At 36.3% G+C, this 23,411-nt stretch overlaps 1 protein-coding gene across 1 annotated transcript in view; it reads right to left on the bottom strand.

Annotated features, from left to right (window-relative positions):
- LOC145690307 (L-threonine ammonia-lyase-like) overlaps positions 1-23,411 on the bottom strand; it is a 132,319-nt gene that overhangs the window by 13,400 nt on the left and 95,508 nt on the right. Inside the window, exons 6-7 of the mRNA XM_081765084.1 lie at positions 7,025-7,161; positions 3,002-3,227 (exon numbers count right to left, since the gene is read on the bottom strand). Of these exons, the coding sequence (XP_081621210.1) occupies positions 3,002-3,227; positions 7,025-7,161 (363 nt within the window). The remainder of the gene's footprint in view (positions 1-3,001; positions 3,228-7,024; positions 7,162-23,411) is intronic.

Raw genomic sequence — 23,411 nt, 5'->3', positions numbered from 1 at the left:
AATAGGTGATAATGACGATATGTGAAATGACGATATTAGAATACCTAAAATATATTACGAAAATATAAATTAAATAATGTTTGAAACCTATGCTTGTGGTCAGACATCACACAATACCTACACAGAAACACAAGTGTTTTGCAGGAAAAATGTGGATATGCAATTCTACAGTATAAATCTATGTAAGTTAGACTGTACGTAAGATATTGAATTATCAGAAATTAATCACACGTATCAACATGTTCTCACTATCATTGGGTATTATTTCAGTCACTACTGTCTTCACTGTAACTGACAGAACTGTCGCTGTCTTGTGCCCTCTTGTGCTGTAATGTGAGAAGGTTCCACCAGAAGAGTTAGCACTGCTGTTGAAAGATTGTTTCTATTGCTTTGCAGATGTTTCATTGAGGAAATGATAGAGTCCGATGTAGTAAGTTAAAAGCAGATCTTCGTTTGTAGCATATCCTTAGAATTTTCTGCAATGATGCTGCCTGAATCGATTCTTGTTTTTATATCGTGCTTCCTGAGTTTCTTCGCTCAAAAGTCCAATGGGAAGTAATGCAGCAAAAATTATAGAAGGACCATGAAGCAAACATTTCTGCACAAACGCAGGCATATACTACCACGGATACTTCTCGACGAACATCTTGGCAGTCTGAAGAGCATACTCATCGAATGCAGAAACATTTATGTCAAATCCGCATGAAATAACTCCCAGCACAACCTCTGAATAAGTACCTCGTTAATCCCAGTAATTGCTGCTGACAGACTTGGATCTTGGAAAAATCTTCGTGCCATATGGCCATGATTAGATGTTCCACTTCATCAGGTTTAGGTTGGTCCACCAAAAGACCCATTTCAGTTTTGAATTTTGCAAGTATCATTTCCTTTCTTAATGTGAATTTGTGTTTATCTTCTTCCCTAACTTTCCATTTTTTGATATCAAGTAGATACGAGACATGTACAAGACATTCAAAAAAAAAAAAAAAAAAAAAAAAAAAAAAAAAAAGCTAATCCATGCGTGGAGAGTCGATAATCCAAACTTAAAGATATCAGTATTAATGGGTCTCTATGCACTGTCAGGAAATAGCATCGTCTTCTGGAGTTACTGTTGCACATTCTGTTGCTTGCTTTCCATTTTTGAAACACCTTTGAGGAAAACAACCTTATAATAGATAAACTATAGTCCTTAATTTGTTTATCTGCTTCTCCTAAGCTTAGTACTTCCATCACATGATTTTCAAGGTACTTTGTCTTAGCAGACTGAGAATAACTGCTTTCTCAAAGAGTATGTTGAACAGGTTTCTATATGTTGGCTTATGTTGGGTATATGTTGGCTCGTATATTCCATATTTACACTTGTAAAGATAAGAAACAAGATAAGAAGATAATAACCCGTACCAGGGTGCGAAATCCCTGGGCCGGGGGAAATGTCCCCCCACCAAAAATGTTATGCTTGCATTTCCCCCTCACCAAAATCTGTAGGGGGGACACCAATATTAGACTAGAGGAGGAGATGGAAAGCAAATGCCAACGAATATCCACCAAGACTAAAGAAGACGGTCATGATGAGATGGATGATAATAGTGGGTTAAGAAAGTGAAACGAAACGGGAGGACCCCGAGAAAACCTTAACTCACAGTGTTTGTATACCACAAGTAGAATTTAGCGTGAGCTAGACAAAGCCAGGGATCTCACCCACCTGAAGTGAGCGCTCTACCAAAGACGCAACGCGGCTTTTCGTTGTGCTTCGAAGTATTTGCATTGAAATCATATATGTTATTTGTAATAACATATTCTTGCTAATAATACAATACAGATACAGATACCGAATATCTGAGGGACCAAACTGAAACACTAAAAACTTAGCGAAGAAACGGGAATTTCATAAATGATAATAAAAACTATACTCAGACTCTACAGTTTGTGGGGATATATGGCTGGCCAGGTGGAACGCTTCAACTTCATAGGATGGTTAGCACATCGGTTCTCAGACGCTATTATTTCTGACTTCTACATCTCATTTCACTATTTTCGTGAATGCAGTCTTCAATATGATGATAAACACAACAGGACAATGATCCCACGGGAGTCTAACCCTGGACCATACGCACCGAAGTGTATGTCAAATGTAGTAGATAAGTATACCAATATAGGTTAAATGAATAAAGAACATTATTAAAGTATTTTAAATTACAATGACCACTAGTTTGGACATTTATTATTAGTAGTATTACTACTAGTACTAGCTAATAATAATAATAATAATAATAATAATAATAATAATAATAATAATAATAATAATAATGAGTATTTCAACTTTTTGGAGCAGCTACTTCATGTGTGAAGCACAGTCAGGCATTAATGTGGACCGCAGAACCTCTTCCCACCCCCCACCATTTTCAAACAATTTCGCACCCTGACCCGTACTGATACTATATCCAAAGATCGCCTGAATTCCTTTTGTCATTTTGTTTTTATTAGCTATTGAATATGACCTACGATTTTACTTATAAGAATCACATTCTTCAATGTCATACAAACACTCACAGAAGCTTCACCTTAAATGCATACAAACAGGGTATCTGCAAAGCTACAGGAGAAATTCGTACTGCATTTTAAGACTTAGAGCTTTGTCAAATTATGTCAGTGTTACTTATTACAAAACATTCAATTTGAAACATTAGATTATGCACGACTTTTTAGGTCTTCTGACCCACTGTGGCATGTAACGTAAATTGGAGACCGTGATTGGATTTATATGGGTCTTCTGTATTTCTATTTAAAATTTCAAGTCATTACCTGCAATAATTTGTTAGAAATTACCATATCAAAATTTACGTGTTATCAAATGGAGAGTTAGAAACCCAAGCGAAGATATTTAAGATTCCCTTAATGTTTATTTTTATTTTTCTTACTTCTCCGTTCTCAGGGAAATAATGTAGTTAAAATCAAACACTGAGAAAAATCCATTATCCGAACAGAGGTATATTGTATGTACCTGAATATTAAACACATCAGCTTCTGGCGATGCTCTTTCACGAATAATATCTTTCACTTGAACACCAAGTTCGGAAAGCATTGTTGTCAATTCAACCATGCCTCCAGGTTTATCGCTGATCACAATACGGAATTTTTGCACCCTTCCATCCATTTGAAGTCCTTTATCGAGGCACTTTCCCAAGACTGTGGTATCAATATTCCCACCAGATAAGATGCATACCACTCTGAAATATGTCAGAATAAAAGTTAAATATAAATGTTATATTACGCGTACTTATGAAATAAATGGTACGAATATGAATCATGCAGCCACAAATAACATAAAGTAAAGGTTGATTCTTTAAAAAAAAATGGAGAGAGAGAGAGAGAGAGAGAGAGAGAAAGAAATTGTGTTGCAAAGAAGCTGTATTTCATCGAAGATCAGCGCAGTATGATAATATTGTTCCCAAATGGTAATAAGCTAACACGAATAAGAATGTGTCACTAATTTTAAAATAATTACTATAATCTTGCATTACTGGGCCTTATGCAGGGTCGTTTTGACGTATGATTAGCATCATACTAAAGGCCTGACTACTGCAGGAAATATGTGTTAGTCGAACTCTTTGTTATGGCACTAATTACACGTCAAAACGACTCTGCATAAGGCCCACTGTGTTTACGAATTTACAGTAGTAGTAGTAGTAGTAGTAGTAGTAGTAGTAGTATATACATCAATTTGGCAATTCTATTTTGTTGTGACGACTAACTGCAGGTCAATTGACAGTATTACCTTAAGCATTTCTGTAACAAGACCAGCCAATTTAGCACTTTTCAAGCGAGGTCGAGGTTGGTTGGTTGGAGTTAAGTGTACCTTGATAGCACCAAGATTAGAGTTACTGCATTTGCGTCTGAATCAAAATATCATTCAGTCCCATAAATGAAATCGACAATTCATCTGGCTGATTTGTCGTACACGTAATGCAAAGAAGACAATTTACTGTACTATGATCAACGTACACATGGCAACGGTGAGAAGTGTTGAAAGATCAAGATAGGTTATTTTGCTATGTTTCAGTCTGCACCAGTTATTCACCTTAATCCAATTTTACCAGAATGTGTAGTCTATACATTGATATAATTTACAAGTTAACAGAAATTTTTAGAGGAAATGCATTTAATTACTATCTGGTAATTTATTGAGTTGGCGCATCAACCCTGTAGAATAACAAATGAGGTTCTGTCTGCGCATTAACCTTTCGCTTGCTTAGTATATGTCAGGTCATACCATCGACACTAATTTACGCATTTCTTTGTTGCAGATATAGCATGGAGTGTCAAGCGGTGAAAAGCGAACTTTTCTAATACATTATGTTATTTAAGTTTAATCGAGATGTATCAATCTTTAAAATCATTGTCCAATATATGACAACAACTCATTTAACAAGATAATTGTCCAAAGGTACTATGCTCGTTTCACAGGTTTAGTGTCATAAGTAAGGTCCCTGTGCAACAAAATTTCTTCGATTTACCCTTGAGATTCGGCGGTTTCTTTACGGACAATTTCGGAAGAGATGAAATAGTCAAAGAGGCCCTACACCTTGGCCTGCAAGATCACCATGCTTACCACTTGTGACAGCGACTAGCTATCGCCCGGGGCAAGAACTCGACTTAGTGAATGCATAAATATCAGATAGAGTGCACGATCTGAAGGACAAGATAAGTAATAAAATTTTGAATATCCCAGACAAGCACCGACAGGAGGCAACTCTCGGTTTCAGAAAAGACTGCAACAGTGTTGGGACATGAATGGTGCACAATTGGAAATTTAACTAACAGAAAAATCTCTGAACTTTATTCTAAATGCACACACACTTTTGTTAATAGTCTTAATAGTTTTCAAGTTGCATAGTATTACTTCCCTACAGGAGCACTGTAGTTCAGTTATAGACCGCTTACCCCTAGTGCATGAAGTCCCTGATTCGATCCCAGGCCAAATAAGTTTGTGGGGGACAACATCATGTTCATAGGGTTTCTCGGGATACTTTCGTTTCCTCCCACAATTGTATTTAATCAATTCTTCTATTACCATTATCATTTGCCTTAACCATACATTTGCATAACATTTCCCTTAACCTAGGAGGCATAATCGTGGAACGTTAAACTACAAGATTTCATTTCCTACTGGATATTATGGACTTCTTGTATTATTTTGTTATGCAAAACTAGATAAAACAAGTGCAAATAACCTTCTATATGTTTTGTCCTCCATAGTCTTAGGTATAGTTAGATCTAATGAAAAACTACTCTCAGTGGCAACTCCAGAGTCAAAGAAGGCAGTCGTATCAGCAGCGAAACCAGTTTCAATCCTCGCCCCTGCAACCCCCCTGATGTGGCTATGGGGAGTGCAGTGATATTTAACTTTGAAGGCATTCATTAAATTCTGATATGATACATAAATACTACACGAAAAACAACAACGAATTTATCATTGCGTAATCATATACCCAGTATACGAGTATACTTACGAGTCTTACATAAAAAAATAATTCACTTATATTATATTTGGAATATTTTCAAATCTTTGTTGGTAATAAGTTTCCTGGGCACACAGAAGATTTCATAACCTGAAGCTACAATTATATTATAGGGGAATCGCCGCTGTCTTCTGTAATCAAACATTAAACCAATACAATACTTTTATTCGAAGCATCTGTTTCAAAGTTATGTCTTATGCCATAGTTGAAACTATGTGATTAGAGACATAGCATGAGATTGCAAGAAACATCTATAAATGGCAAAATATCACCCTCTACGATCAATTGGTGTGGCGGCATTAACGATTTTCGTGAAGTGTTCTACCACTGACCAATCCTGTACTGTACATATTTAGGTTGAAATACAGCTATAGTGATTCACAAATAAATTGTAACATTAGAAGAGACAGTTTAATGGGCAAATCCTACAGGAGATCTTATATCAAATGCAAGAACCTTATTTTGTCTTGCAATCGCTAAGATATGATTAAGATTTATCACAATGTAGCTATGAATAAATATGACAATTACATTTAACGCACGTTGGGGTAATTTGAATCATCAATATACATATAATAATAATATAATAAACAAAGAAAGAACAAGAATCAACTTGTTTTTTATTATATGAATCATCATTAACCGTAATTTATTAGATTAGATTATTGAAATAAACAAAGTAGTTGCTGTTATTTTAATTCTTAAAAATAGTTTCATTTGAACACTTGAAAACATACATTAAAGTATCATTCTACCCGTGTGATCACCAGGGCTGGATTAAGGGGTGGCTATAGCGCGGGGCCTCCAGGTGGATAAGGGGCCTCCATTCTGATCAAAATCTCAACTGGCTATCTAAAAAGAATCATGAAGATACAATCATCATCATAAATAAAATATGACCAAAAATATGAAACCTATCCCCTTAACTTTCCTATTGTACTTCCACAGAAATGAAGAAGTATTAGGTGAAGTTTGCAGGAACCAAATATTTTTTTTCTAGCCACGGGCTTCCAGATGGGTTAATCCAACCCTGGTGATCATTGTAATTCCAATTACTCTTAACAGAGACTTTCAAAAACTATTTTGAGGGTACAAAAAAAAAAGAATGATGATATAACACTTAATAGAAAGTAACGGAAGCACAGTATCGAAAGCTACAAATGATTTTTATTTTAAATAAGGGTGCTAAATTTAACTTAATTAAGAATATATCATAATACTTTCTAGCAGAATGTTGCAAAAAAAAAAAAAAAAAAAAAACAACAACAACTATCTTCAATAATGTCCCTCTATTGATTAACATAATAGCGTCATTTGCTCCCGGGTTTATTGTTTTTATGGTAAAAGAAGAGTAAATGACAGAAACAAGCCATTTTTATAGTTTCTAAGAAATTTGGTTGATACACATTACACTAAGCTTGCTTAATTAATAAATTTATAACTGGAAATTTGCGTAACTATAGTGTGTCTGTTAACAAAAAATACTTTGTAAATAAGCCACTCACTTCTTTCCTCTCAGCTCGTCAACTTGTCCAGATAAGACGGCAGCCACAGTCACAGCCCCAGCGCCCTCTACAACAGCTTTTTCCATCTCCACAAGTCTTAAAATTGCAAGTGGTATCCACTCATCCTTTACCACAACCTTCAAAATTATAACAGAAACAGGATATTATTAGAGGTGAACACAATGCTTTCCTTAAATTTACCGCTAGAAAAATGTAAATTAACACCTATATACAGCCACGAACATTAGAATGTGGAGGTTGGATATATAAGAAATGATAGCTTTTTCCAGCAGCAGCATAGTTTTACTGTATGTCTGATAGTTGGACAACCAACATGACAGCAAATACATGCCCGAAAACATATCATGTCAGGATATTTCTCCACTTGGAGGAAAAAGTATTACTATCTAAGAGCATCACTTAGAGAAACAACCACGAGATAAATCTGCAGAAATTACATTCACTTTAAGTTCTAAGAGATAGAAATGAATGCAAAGAAAAGGAAAATAATACTATGCATCATACAGAAATCGATAAAATATGGAAAGCGAAACAAACTGAGAAAAGAAGAAAATAGGAAAGGAAAAGAGCGAAAGACATGCGAATAAATAAAATTTTAACGCCTAATGGAAACAATGTTTGTGTCTCTCCCCCGTCAATTGTCTCAGGTTTTTCTCGCTTCATGGGATAAATCTTTTTCAGTATCAATCGCGACCATGATTTACAATGCTTAATTCCTTGAAAAAAGAAACAGTAAATCCAGGCTGGGACGACAAGAGCACACGCTATCCACTTAGCTACACAGGCCACATCAACGCTCTTCTTAAATCATCTTTTACACTCGCTATTATCAAACGTGTTGTTAAATCAGCCATTGTCCGCAAGTTACCTCAGTCGTATTTGAAGTTTGAATTTTATTTACGGCCTTTATCCGTTTACGGCTAACAGGCCCCTTGTTTTCATTAAAAGCATTTGTTCTGTAGATTAAAATCAAGAATGAATTAATCTATACTCTTACTTACTGTTGTCAACATACACACACATTTTACTTTCAAGGCCTCCCTTTTTCTTTTTTCTTTTTTTTTTCATTTGTTTCTATTGAAAAAGAACGTCAGGCACTCTTGCAGAACTTCAGGCAATTGACTATATTTGCAATTGTAATAACAGCAATAGGACTTGCTTCTTAACTTTTCAGACACAGTCTGTGAGTTTTTAGAAGAGCTAACTACTGGAAAATTTTTTGAATCACCTATAAAGTATGAATCATTATATAAAAAATTGAATAGAACTATGTGTGTGTGATCATCATGATCAAATTGCAAAGTCAACTGAAATGACATTTGGCATATACATAGTTAGACCCTAATCTCAATATATTTTTTTTAAACTCTTTTATTGGGGGGGACATTTTCTATATATAAGATTGATTTCTAATAATAATCGAAAACGATCGATATTAGTTCAGAAACAAATTGAAAAGCAATTATTGAGAAATAAAAACTGCAGTGTTTCGCATTTTACATCTACTGATTTTTATTATAATAATTGCTGAAACTTGTGTTTATTATATGGAGCGATCAGAGCATAAGGGTATCACGTCATAAAGTTGTGAGTAAAATAGACATAAAATTTGTACTGTAAGCTTAATTATGTGGAAATTTTAAATTTGTACGGGATGCTTAATTATATGGACAATTTTAGACTTCTCTTTACTTTGGTCTACTTTACCTTTATTTGCGACTTTCAAATTTGATCCTATTTTCCACTGAAAAATATCTGTAAGTCAACAAAGAAATCATTATATTTGATACTTAAATTTAAATTCATCATAATTTCGTCCATGACAAACACTTTACCATTGTATATTGTAAAGATCAGATCCATCGGTATTATAACAGAGCGGTGCTTGAGCGGTGAACCGTAGAAATTCAAACTCCGATTAGTGATAATTTTACAACCTTGTTTTATTACAAGTTTAAACTTTATTCAGTGGAGAGGAGAGGGTGGATCATGGGTCGGACTTGATGACGATGGGTTTTGGTGGGTCGGAGTTGCTCACAATGGGTCAGAGTGGTTCATGGTGGGGGGTGGGTTCGAGTGGGTCACGGTGGGTAGTTTGTCATGGTGCCTTGTAGGTAACAGTGAATCGTGAATTACGATGAATGGTGGATCGTGGATGAAGTTTTCATTGACCCACGCCATCTCTAGGCAGTCATATATGTATCTTTACACATTTAATTCTTTCTTTCGACCATGTGAATTACTGTCTTGCCCTTGGAAATGTTCTCGAAGGGATTGTGCTGTTTAACATACATATTTTATTCGAACTAAATGATCGACTCCGATGCTATATAGTTCCAATTTCGCCTATTCGCAATGTAAATACAATAGACAAATTAATATTTATACGGTTGCCTTGGTGGCCGCCAGAGATGGCGTGGGTCAATGTAAACTTGAACCACGACCCACTGATTCACTGTGACCCATGACCCACTGACCCACCGTGACCCACTCTGACCTATGACCCACCATGACCCACCACCCACTGTGACCCACTGACCCATCAAAACACATCGTCATCAACTCTGACACATGATCCACGTCCTCTTTTCTACCGACTAAAGAGTTACGTATGTAATAAAACCAGTTGTGAAATTCAAACTAATTGGAGTTTGAATTTCTACAGCCAATCGCTCAAGCACCGCTCTGTTACAATAACGATAGATCTGTCCTTTACGATATAAAATGGTAAATTGTTTGTCATGGGCAAAATTAGGATGAATTTCAATTAAATAATCATGGTCTAATTATTTCCTTGTTGAATTATTGATACTTTTCAGTGGAAAAACGGATGAAATTTTTAAAGTCCCAAATCAAGGTAAGTAGACCAACGTACAGAAGCTTGTGTTTTCTCACAACTTTATAGGTTGATTGCCCTGTGCTCTAAGCGCTCTATTTAATAAAGAAGCTTCAGCAATTATTATAGTAGAAAGAGCATAATTCTGTTTTCTTTTTTTAATTTTTTGAATATGTTTCTCAACTAATATCGATCGTTTTTGATTAATTTTACAAATTAAACCCACTACCAATTTACCATATATAAAAAGTGCCGCCCCTCACCATAAAGGAGAAGTTTAAAAAATACTACAAGACGTTCTGTTCATTTTCAATAAAGAATTAATATACTGAATTTCAACTCCGTAAGTTTAATGGTTTGTCAGATACTCAATTTTTTTCGCAAAAATTTGGATCTCCACTATCCCTTAGGATATTATTATAATGAAAGCAATTTGATAATATCCCAGTTTGGATTAAGGCCTAACTATATACCAAAATTCATTTCATTTGACTGCAATTTGGCCGTGATGATTAGGCGCACATAGTTACATTCAATTTTTTATGTAATAATTTATATATGTATTAGTGATTCAAAAACGTATTTTTCCCAGTAGTTATCTCCTCTAAAAACTCACACGCTGGTGCCTCGAAAGCCAAGTAGTAGTATAAGTCCTATTGCTAATATTACAATTACAAATATCAATATTCAAAAATGTCTCAACTTCTTTTTTCACTTAGAGATACTCATCTCATGTAAGTAAACAGAAACAAATGAAAAAGTGAAATGGGGCATTGAAAGTAAAACGTAGACAAATTCACCAGTGTTCAGAAGCATATTTTTAAATAACGCTCGACCATACTCATAGCAGCTAAATACGCGGTTCTGGTTAGTTGGAATTATCCCTTCTCGCCACGTAGCAGAAATCAAGCAACTGTTACGAACGGTCTTCGTGGCCGAGTGTATTAGTGCAATGGACGAGTAATTATAACTGCTTCTGGTGTGGGTTCTCCGGAAATATATATATTTGCTTTAGGGTGGGAAATATATCTTTCAAAATATATTTTTATGTGTTCATATTTATTATTATTAATTACTTTCTTGCATTTTCCTATATTATCTTATATTAGTGACCGTGGTTTAAGATAGATTATATAAAGTGAAATACGGTTATGTATGTTTACACTTTCGTTTCTTTCTTTCAAAATACATTCTTATCTGTTCACGTAGTCCAAAAGTATGCATGCAACTCTGCATTGATCAACTATAACATTCTAGTTTATGAGTTTACTTGCTTCGGCTCTTCTGAGCTTAAGATGTAAGTAAAAACTCATTAAGGACATATAATAAAGAAACTAAGTCTACCTGATGTATAACAATAAGAAATTATATAAAATGCAATGAGCTGATCAGTACGGTACTGTATACCTACTTTTGGGCCACCCTGTATATTATTAATAATTTATTTCTTGCATTTATTAATAACTAGCTGAAATACCCACTTTTCGCATGGGTCAGATAAAATGAAACGAAACGACATCGGTCATTTAAAGCTGCTTTTACATATCTCGGTAAACGCCCCCTGAGACCACCTGGTTCGAAATTTAAAAGAACGCCTCTGGCCCCCAGGCGATTGGGCTGTATTTGGAAGTCAACGCCTTTGGAAGAATCACCATCTCAGCGACCGTCAAAACTAAGGATTTGACACTAATATAGGTCATTTTGGATCAGTTTTACGTGTTTCGGTACCGCCCCGGTGACCCCGGCCCGCATACAATGGTAGCTGATTTTGAAAGTCATCGCCAATGGAAGTGTCACATTGACCTCAGTGACCTCGAAAACTATGAATTCGACACAAATATCGGTCATTTTCTAATATTTTTACATGTCCCGGTAAACGCCCCCTCCTGAGATCCCTGGTTCGAATTAAAAAAAAAACCGCTTCGTTCTGGTCTGGGGCCTGGACAAAAGTATCCGTGATCAAAATTTAGTAACTTTTCTTCAACTCGTCTGATCCCCAGGCCGCACACAGACCCACACAGACAGACACACAAACAAACTAGTGTTTTATTCACACAACAGATAGAACAAATAGCGTTCTTTCGCATAGAACGTTGCTATGCTGCTTCCATCCAGCTAAGCCTTCTACTAAGTACCCGAGGCATTACTCTTTTATACGTAAACACGTCTGATTAAGTTGCCTCTTCTATCGAAGTAATTGGTCACGTGCACTCCTAGTATTGTACTCCTAGTAGGAGTCACAAGTAGTGGTGTTCGATAAGGCTGAAGCCCTATCGAACTTCGGGAGTGAAAATTTATCGAGTTGTCATCGGTTACTCGAAACCGTTCGAGTGTTTGAAATTATCGAAGTTTCGGGTATTATCGAAATTTCGAGTATTATCGAAGTTTTGGGTATTATGGAAGTTTCGGGTATTATCGAAATTTCGAGTATTATCGAAGTTTCGGGTATTATCGAAATTTCGAGTATTATCGACATTTCGAGTATTATCGAAGTTTCGGGTATTATCAAAAGTAGTGATGAACAGTTCGGTTCCTTCACCTCTCCAATGATTTTTTCTTGCAGCCAAACTAGTCAAACAACTTTTTTCATGTGATAAGTTATTGCAAAGTTGTATCTGTCGAAATCATATGTAAAATTATTTTTCTGCCTGCAATCGGAAAAGTGACTATTAGTAGATTAATGTTGTCTTGGATTCCAATTCCATTCGGGTGATGCATGTTTTCTCTTCCTCTTTCTCTCTTCTGACAGACTGCTTAAACTTTGTACAGATCTATGGGGAAAAAACTTTTCCTTCACTACATTGCTAAGGAGAGAAATTTTAAAATGAACAAACTGCATATATGTAATACATATTATATACAACTATGATAACCTCGAATACATCGTTTCATTCGAACACTCCGATAATCCCGAACTTTTCTAAATATTCAAGCGACTCGACAAATGCGATCATGTAGATATATTTCTGTATTGGCTGCTTTCAAACAATTCGAGATTCTCGAACAATTCGAGTGTCTAGAAGTTGTCTAACGTTTCTTACATTTCGAGTGCCTCGAACACTTCGAGAGTCCCGAACATTTCGGGAGTCTCGATCATTTCGAGAGTCTCGAAAGTTCGATAATTCGATAAAATTAAATTTCTTTATCGATGAAACGGTTTTGAAATTTTATCGAATTGTTATCGATTACTCGATTATCGGAACAGCCCTAGTCACAAGTCACTTTTGTCCGTGAAGTTGATATACAGTAGAAATGACCGATGCATTACTCCCCCGTTGTAAAATAGAAAGATTATGTTTGTTTTTCCTGAACATCCATAAATCTGTTATAGCAAGAAGCCTTCCCACAACTACTTCCAATCTGGCATAAATTTCACGGCGAACTTTTTGAATTATACACAAGATTATCGTTGATATGTTATAGTTAATAATATTTATGGAAGCAAAGAGAGATTTTAAACTTCCAAACAATGCTCTGCATAAAAGTCGGAAATCTTACAGAGTGGTTTCATCCGTGTGTCTGTCGACAAATACCAGAGCAAAGACAGTAAGTGATATCCAGAAGTGGTTTTCTGCCATTGATTCTGCATCCAAAGAATAGGATCCGTCTCATCCGTTAACTCTATATTCAGGCCAGATGTGGTTCAAATTAGCTTTTCCTGGTTCTAACATTTAACCCATAGATGAAAACGGCAACATACAAGGAGATTTTTTTTTGTGGACGATGCCGTGTGTATAGAGAACATGTGAATAGTATGGTCATCTACAATACTCTACTAAAATTGAAAATGGTTTAAATTTACTATTACTTCGGGTTTTAATACCAGTTTCAACTTTTATCGTCATAGCATGAAATCATAGCACAACGAGCACTGATTTTTGAAAGTGAATTACCCTCTAGAGACAACATCATGAGTATCAAAATACTCTGCCGAAACCATAAATGGTTGAAATTTACTATTACTTCCGGTTTCAATTTCCGATTTCCGCCTAATAAAAAGAGTAAATGCTTCAAGATGTGGTATTTTGCAATTAATTCAGTGTCCAAAAAATATATTTTATTTTCTCCGTTAACCTTCTACTCAAACAGGAATTGGTTCAAATTAGCCATTTCCGGTTTCAACGTTTGTCGATATACAAAGAAAATGATAACGGATAGTGAGAGGCGGTTTCTGGAAACGATTTAGAGTCTAAAGACAACATGTCATTACTATCCACAATACTCTTCGAAATTCGGCTGTAGTTAGAATTTACTATAACTTCTGGTTTCAGTAACGGTTTCAACGTTTATCTCTATAGAACGAAAACGGTAGCAGATAGCGAGAAGCAGGTTTAGGCAAACGATTCAGCCTCTCAACAAACATATCGTTACTATCCATATAACTCTGCCAAAGCTGAAAATTGTTCAGATTTGCTAGTACTTCCGGGTTCCAATAGTGATTTCCGTAGAGCAAAAATGGTAAAAGATATTAAAAGGTGGCTTTTTGCAATCGATTCATCGTCTCGGGGGTAGCCTCCTCCTTCTCCGTAGCTACTTTGATCAAAGCAGAATTTGTTAAAATTTGCCATATTCTGTTTGAACGCTTCTCGCCATAGACCGAAAACAGTAACAAATAGCGAGAACATTTTGGTCCAAACGACTTAGCGTCTCAAGGCAACATACCATAATTCTCGTCAACACCCTACCGGAACAGGAAGTGGTTCAAATTAACTATTACTTCCTATTTCAATTCTTATTTCCATATATCAAAACAATAGGAAATATCAGGGTAAAGCTTTTTTACGATCAACAGGTTTGGTTCAAATTAACTATTACTTCCTATTTCAATTCTATTTCCAGAAATCAAAACAATAGGAGATATCAAGATACGGCTTTTTTAACAATCAATTCAGGGTTCTAAGAAAATGTTCCTCTAAGAATTCTGCATCCCAAGAATATTTTCCACCAATCCCTATTTAAACCAGTTGAAGTTAGCCAAGTTCGGTTTCAACTTGTATCGCTGTAGAACGAAAACGATAACAGGTAACGAAAAGCAGTTTTGCAAACATATCATTACTATACACACACTATCATCACTCTATCAACCAGAAGTGGTTCAGTTTCCTATTATTTACTGTTTGAATATCTTTTTAAGCCTTATCATCATAGAACAAAAGTGGTAAGAAATAGCGAGAAGCAGTTTTATTCAAACAAATCAGCCTCTCAATACAATGTATAATGACTATCAACAACACACTGTTAAAGACGGAACTGATTTTATTTATTATTCTTTCTGGTAGCAATACAGGTCCCCTTAGGTCACAAAATGTTTCTTGCATTCGATTCATATCTTAAGAATAGGTTTTATTTTCCCCTTTAATGTTCTACACGGAAGAGGTCAAATTTACTTCCGTTGTCAATACCGATTTCCATAGAGCGAGAACGGGGAACGATGTGCCCTTCTGCAATTATAACAGCGTTTCAGGAATGAATTCAATCTTTTCCGTTGAAACTCTATTCAAATTGGAAAGGATTAAAATTAGCCATTTCCGATTTCAACGTTTATAAATATAGAAATGAACCCTAACAGATAGCGAGAAGCGTCTTTTTACAAACGAATCAGCGTCTTAAGATAACATCCAATGACTATCAACACCAAAATCTACCAAAATAGAAAGTGATACCAAGTTAATATTACTTCCGGTTACAATAGTTACTTCTATAGACAGAATCTGAAGTGTGTTGTTTCAGGCAAATACACAACACATACTTACGTATCATCAATTCCTGTTTTAATTAATTTGTATGTAACGTTCACAATAATATGCTGTCGTTCTGTAAACACTCACCGTACCTCAGATGTGTATTTTAACACTAGAAGGACGAAAGGGGTCATTTTGACCCCTGACGGAATTTAAAATATTGAGAATATTTTAAGAATAAGAATAATTATCTGATGGCCAAGATGTGGCGTCACTTTTACTCGTTTGTTATAACATTTCCATAACTGAAATTTTTATAGGCAATTATTTTTAATTTTCCCGAAAACTTAAGTTCTACCTAGAAAAACCAAAGAGGTCAATTTGACCCCTAGCATTTAAAAAAAAGTTATATGAATGAATAGTTTAAATATTTTCTGTCGCTGCTATTTTATGACTTTTTTTCTTGAGTACCGTGTGTTTTGTACGACGATGTTCTTCTGTGAAGTAAGAAATGTGCTGTGTTTAGATTATACGTAGTGGAGTAGAAGGTATCCTTTTTTGAGTGGTATTGCAAAATAATATTATGGCGTCGTGTGGCAGAAAAGGACTCACACCTCAGGAAATCACGGACGATTTACAAAACGCTGATGCGATGGACTCAGGTGGTGAAGATGAACAATGGACTCTAACTGAAACTGAGGCCGATAGTGCTTCTGAAGAGAACAGTGTAGCCGATGAACATACAAGTTCTGATGGTGAAAGTCATTTTAGTGAAATTTCAAGTGAAGAAGAAAGTTCCAACCAAATTCCTAATGACGAAGTTGCTTCTGATCAGACAATATGGACAGTGATGGATGACAGTTCTGCAGGGTCTGGTAGAATCAAGAAACATAATGTAGTGCATTACAGGGTAGGTCTTACACCTTATGCCATGCGTAACATAGAAGATACTGAGGTGAACGCTTTTAGACTAATTATTGATGATGGGATGATGATACATATAAAAATGTACTGAAACAGAAGCTCATACCGTACTAAAAGATCCAAATTGGTCGATTTCTCTTGATGAATTAGATGCGTTTGTAGGACTATTGTACATACGTGGTGCAATTGGGATGAGAGGAATATGTATAAAGTGCCTCTGGTCTAAGAATTGAGGCTCAAATTACTATGGAAACGTGATGCCAAGGAAGAGGTTTATGGAAATTATGCGATTTTTACGGTTTGACTTGAAGTCCATCAGGGATAACAGACACAAGACTGACAAATTTGTCAGTTTTCTGAAACATGGTATAGGTTTATTGAAAATTCGCAAAAGTGTTACAACCCAGATGTCTTTTGCACTGTTGACGAACAACTATTTCCGATGAAAACGAGTTGTAGTTTATACAGTTTATGGGTAACAAACCAGATAAGTATGGTGTGAAATTTTGGATGTTAGTTGAGGGGAAAAACAAATATATAGTGAACAGTTTTCCTTACTTAGGAAAAGATGAACAGAGACCAGCAAACATTCCACTGGCGGAACACGTACTTTTGCAGCTTGTAAAACCTTTCAAAAACTCCGGACTTCATGTGACCTGTGATAATTTCTTTACGTCGTTACACCTTGCAAGAGAATTGCGAAATAAGAAAATAAGCATGCTTGGTACTTTACGAAGCAATAGAAGGGAAGTACCAGCATCAGTTCGCTCTAGTAGGAATGAACTGTACAGCACAAAAGTACTCAAAACGGCCATTGACGTCACACACATCGTATCAGTGTAAGAAAAACAAAAACGTCCTTCTGTTGAGCAGTCTTCATTTGGATGTACGTGTTATGAAAGATGAGAAGAGAAAGAAACCAGAAACAATATTGTTCCACAACAAACTAAGGCAGCAAGTAGGAGATGACCTGTGCAGCTATTCTACAAAGTGCTGGATTTGGCCGCCATCAATGCCCATGTTTTGTACAAATGTGCTACAGGGAGCAAAATCTCTCGACATACATTCATTCTGAAATTAGCGGGAAAACTTTGGGAAGCGACAAAACAGAAACGGGTTCGGAACGATCTAAATTCTGAAGAGTTGCCAGGTTCGATCCCAACCAAGAAACGAAAGAAGTGTCAGATAGGAAAATGTAAGGGCAATAAAACACAAGACATGTGCTTTCGCTGTAAGAAGTTTGCCAGTCTTAAGAAATATGTTGTCTGCTCAATCTGCCCTGAATAAAGATACGGGATTCGTGATGGAACATATATGTTGCTTTCAGGTAGAAAACTCAATAACATGACTGTTTCATTGCTCCTGTACGAAAATTACAATTCCAGCCAGATAGTTGTTTCAAGCTGTTTTATTCCAAAAAATGAACATTCATATTTTAAGAAATAATAAAAATTGTGTGCCTTTATTGAGAAAAATGGTTTCTTTAGTTATGCATATGATTCAAAATTACTTTAATTTCAATAAATATTCATTTAAGCAAGTTGCGTTAATATTTATTTATTAAAACTTAGTAGGGGTGAAAATGACCCCTTTGGTCTTTCTAGGATAAGAAAAATCTTGGTCCTTCTAGTGTTAAACATAACAGTTAATTATGCCCTGAAATGATTGTATGAATATATGTATACACAAATGACTTATTTTAGTGTAATTATTTTATATAATTATTAAAAAATGAAATGAAATCTTTAAGTTTTACGTCCCACGGTTATGCCGGTTAGGCTAAAGGAGACGGTGATGATGAGAGATCAGTGAAATGGTGTAATGAAGAAAGTGGAGGAAACGAGAGAACCCCGAGAAAACCCGCGAGCACGGTGTTTGCCCACCACAAAGCCCACACGGCGCGAGCTGGGATCGAACCAAGGACCCCAAGCACCGGAGGTGAACGCTCTACCACTGACCTACCGCACCCCCTATATAATTATTAATGCATTGAGAAATTTAACGTAACATACCAAAATGTTTGACCCCATCGAGATCGAACTTACGACCTCACAATGACAAGTCGTACACTGAACTAAACATTTCAAGCTATTTATTTGCAATATAATTAGTACATGATAGAAGTCGCCAAATTATTACATACGTATGAAAGTTAAGGAGAAAAAAAGTTCCTTTTAAAAAACATAACCTTTTATTCCCTGAATGGCACCCATCAGAATCAAGTTAAAATTTTACAAAATACGAGTACTTCTGTTTACGAACAAGTGATTGGTTGTTATCAGAATGTGTGAGGTAAGCAAGGTAAATATCCGAATGGCAAGAGCTTGGTGTAGTTAAAATATATTTTGTTGGCTGAAAAAACGAACCAAATTTGCGCTCGAACAAGTGAATACGCACAAAAAGGAAAGCATGTGTAATGTTAGCAGCCCGGTAAACAAACAGTGGTATCCCTTTTTTCTGTAACAGTGAGGTCCGCAAGAGCAGGGCAAAGTAGAGCACGTGCCATAGCTAGTGGGCGTCTATAAAATCTGGCTGCTGGCCATTTTGGGGGAAAATGGTTGAGCAGATAGAAAAATCGGTGAACACGTATCTCATTACTTTTAAAGGCACACATTTTGAATGAAAACGTTGTGTCCCAGAGTCCTCCGGAGGGTCCCAGAAATAGTCCAATCAAAAGTTTTAAATGGTAAAGGGGTCAAATAGTATATCGTTGGAAAGGTATTGTGAAAAGAAACAATATTAAACAAGTTTCATTACCTTCAAACAAATGGTGATATTGGTTTGTCTGCAATATGTTGGAAACCTCCACGAGAGGTCACAGTAGGAGGCGCATGTAGGTAACGTGGCGTAACTATAAGTGTACATAAGGATTCTCAATAAAATGATCAAAGCAGTACGGAGGACTACATAACGCACAGGTAACAAAAGAACAATTGTCACATGTCAACACCGCACACTCTGTGATGTCCGTATGGAAAGCTACATCGATTACACTTTTGAAAGCTTGCACAGGTTCACCATTGTCATAACCAGTTTTCTACCTTGCGTAACGAAGCATTGGTCGATAGACATTCGCCGAGAACTGATTGTAGATGACCGAATGTAATTTCAGGAGAAAGAACCGGTCATGTAAATTCTGCTGCTGCACACGCAAACGTAATTGGAGGTACTCAGTATTTCGCTTGGCGTAGAATTTGTATTGCCGAAAAAATATACATTCAAAGTTTGAGAATGTTTTGTAGTTTTTGGATGGGGTTAGTTTCATACCGACATGTCTTCCTACACAGGCATTCCGGATATGTTCATCTTTGAGTTTCGACCAAGATTCATACAGTAAGAGAGATGTATCATTGCCAGATAAATGTGTCGGAACATCTTACCGACAAAACAAAACTTGGTAAGATGTTTTTACGTCATATTCCCGCTCACACTTGCGTCCATTACCACATTAGGAGGGAAACTTTCTTCCATGTCCCGCGCATCACGGGACCGAATTATCACTGGATTCTTCAAAGCATATATAGAATTTGTCCATCCAACGAGACTGCGACGTCAATAGAGTAGCATCAACTGCAACGTCGAAATAGTACCTTTTTCTGCAGTTTTCGACATTGTACGGTCTGGCAATATTCGTAGTTGAACTGCATTTGATCCAGTTTCACACAGACAAGTTCCCGAATCTGTATGCACACCCACCGACTTTTTCATGAAAACAATGTTGACATTTTGACTGCCTACCATTTTGTACAGTATTAGCGTAGAGACTCGGGACTTGCTTGATTCTGTTTGTTTCCATAATACCTTTCCAACGATATACTACTTGACCTCCCTTATTCGATCATTTTGGTTGGAGCCTGTCTAGGACCCTCCGAGGGACTCTGGGATACAACGTTTTTCATTTAACATGTGTACCCTTTTTTAAAAAATGAGATAAGTGTTTGTCGATTTTTCCATCCACGCAACCCTTTTCCGCAAAAATGGCTTGAGGTCAGACTTTATAGACGCCCACTAGTTACGGCATGTGCTCCACTTTGCCCTGCTGTTGCTGACGCTTACATCATTTTGTAGAAAAACGGACGTCACTGTTTGCTTCCAGGTTGCTAACATTACACAAGGTTTCATTTCTGTGCGTAATTACCCGTTCGAGCCCAAGTACTTTCCTTGTTAGTGGTAGGATAATAGTTAAAATCAGAGTAAACGATTAAATTAATTGATCTGTCACAAAAGAAAATGTAAGTTTTTCGCGGAATAGTATCTTTATATCACCTCTCGATTTAATTAAATGTTTTAAAGGACCAATCCCTAACCATAAATCGATATGTGTTATCTTTCGTTTTGCAGCTCAGACAATATACGATAAAAATATCGTAAACTTTAATAGAAAGACGAAACAACTACGTTCTTTTACAATCATGAAACTTACGAAAATGAAATGACATTTTTGAGTTTTATATCCCACGGTTATGCCGGTTAGATGGTTATGAGAAATGAATCAAACAAATGGCGACCGTTTTCTGGTATTAGGAAGGAATACTGCTTGTGGAATGGCTCCCTCCCAATACGTCCATCGACAGTGATAGGTACTGCAGTTCACTGCATAGACTCCGCCGACGCATCCAACAACGTCGACAAGGGGCCGTGGCGTTCTTCTCCAACACGACAATGCACGGCCACATGTCAGTCGCCAGACAATTGCTACAGTGCATGAACTAGGGTTTCATGTACTGCCGCATCCTCCATATTCGCCGGATATGGCTCCTAGCGACTATGCTTTATTCGACACAATGAAAGAGGGCATGAGAGGTAAAAAGTTCAACACAAATGAACTCCACGCATTTGTCCACCAGTGGCAGAGAGATACCCTCAAAGAATGGTTTGCTACTCAAATAAGGAAGCTTCCAGAACGGTGGCAAAGGTGCATAGACATTGCCGGGGAATACCCCTAAAATAAACTGTAATCGTTTGTTCAATAAATGGTTCCTGTGAAAACAAATTAATTGTAGTGCCAATCATTTCTGAACGCCCCAAGTGTAACTATAATCCTTTTTTCCCTTTAGGTATAAAATACTCATATTGAGTTCTGAACAAATCAGAGCACAGTTCAAAATGTCACTACGCCACTACATAAATAATACATAAATAATTCTTGCATAAATAATTTAAACAAATGGAATATATAAATGTCCTAGATAATGTAACAAACTCTGTAATAAATTAAATAATAGTTTATAATAAAGTAAACAGCAATGAAGTGCAAGGTATTGAAAGTTAGGGAAAAATTTGTCATTATATGTTAAAACACAAGTTTATTCAATAGGTAGGGACACTTCACCTTCAAATATATAACTTGAATTTGATTATAGATAGAATCTGAAACAAATTAAGAACTTTAAATCTTGAAGAACTCAGCACAAATTTCAAGTTCCATGGTTTTAAAATTTTCGGTACAAATCACCAAACTAGCGATAAATCCGGGGAATGGTTTATTGAACCAGCTCCTGCTTCCTGATTTGTCTATAAATCACCATACCTAATTACATTATTATTACATGCTGTATTTTAGGTCAACAAATATTTTTCCTTTGTATATATTTCAGGAACAAAAGTAACGTCAACATTTAGCAAATGTAGTTACTCATCTTTAATGTCAAATTGAAATGTCAAAAATAGCACACTTACTAGAACCTATTTATGGTGGAACAACATATATCAAATACATTTTTAAAATTTAAGAATACTTCTGAAGGTTTTATTGAATGTTTAAGTTTATTATGAAGAAAATGATCTGCAGAGCCCTTTCTAGAATATATGTTATTAGTTGTAGTAGTTGATTTGAGTTTAGCGTCCCGTTCTGTAACGAGGTCATATGAGACAGGATCTACAGTTTAACGTGGGATCCGAACCGCATGAGCTCCCGCCGAAAATTGAACTCCGGTTTTAGAAAAGAGTATCTATCTGACTACAGTCAATTCTTACCTGTTGGATTTGAAACAAACGTTGTATTGGGAAGTAGGAATGAAACTGGTTAAGAATTTTGTGACCTGGAATCAGTCAGACGCGTGACTCGGTAAGACTCGAACAAATCTGAAGAAGACGAAACACCATCATACAGACGAAGAATTTGTATGACACTGTTAATATAGTTCTGTCCTTTCCTGCTGGTCTAGTGGCTAGCGTGTGCCCTTTTGAAGTATGTAGTCTGGGGTTCGATTCCCGTTAGAAAATAATTGAAACTTTAATTAGCTAGCTAACATTTATTAATTGTCCGTCTCCTTAAGACCAAAGGATTTGGTGCGAGCGGTCCAGGGTTCGATTCCCGGTGGAGGCACTCGGTCGAAATAGTGTAAAATCCTTTTTTAGGCCATCCATCCTGAATGAGGTTTTCCTGGGTTTTCATCATTCACACCAGGTAAATGCCGGGGTGGTACCTAACTTGTATTTCCAGGCCTGTTGCTTCCCCAATCCTTTATTCCTTCCCTTTCTCCGGATAGGTGCTCGCCGAGGGACATCATCCCTCAAACATGACTGGCTAAATGGCCATAGATGCCAAAATCCCAGAAATATAAATCCTAAAGACTTAATTGAAGGACGTTAAACTAATTTTTCATTAATGTTCATTTAATTTTGAAACGTGATTCTAGAAACACGATTCTGCGCTCTCTTATCACTAAATCTATGGTTGGTTACATCTCTTGATGTGTGCATCTATGTGTATCGACACATTGCACTAAAAATAACTGCAAGTTCTATAAGAGTATAAACCCATTGATTTATAGAAGAGATATCTGATATAAATTTCTTATAAGGGTTAGTCAAACTTCAGTCAAGCGAGTCCGAAAAACTTGCCATGTAGAATATAAGAAATACCACTTAATCCAAACAGTGTTGTGTTAAATCTTTTTTGTGCAGAGAATGGCGAAAATTG

The sequence above is a fragment of the Thermobia domestica genome, chromosome 7, assembly GCF_964235325.1.
Source record: "Thermobia domestica chromosome 7, izTheDome1.hap1.1, whole genome shotgun sequence".
Classification (NCBI taxonomy): domain Eukaryota; kingdom Metazoa; phylum Arthropoda; class Insecta; order Zygentoma; family Lepismatidae; genus Thermobia; species Thermobia domestica.
Note: the sequence above shows the minus strand (reverse complement) of the source record. Positions and strands in the feature narration are given on the sequence as shown.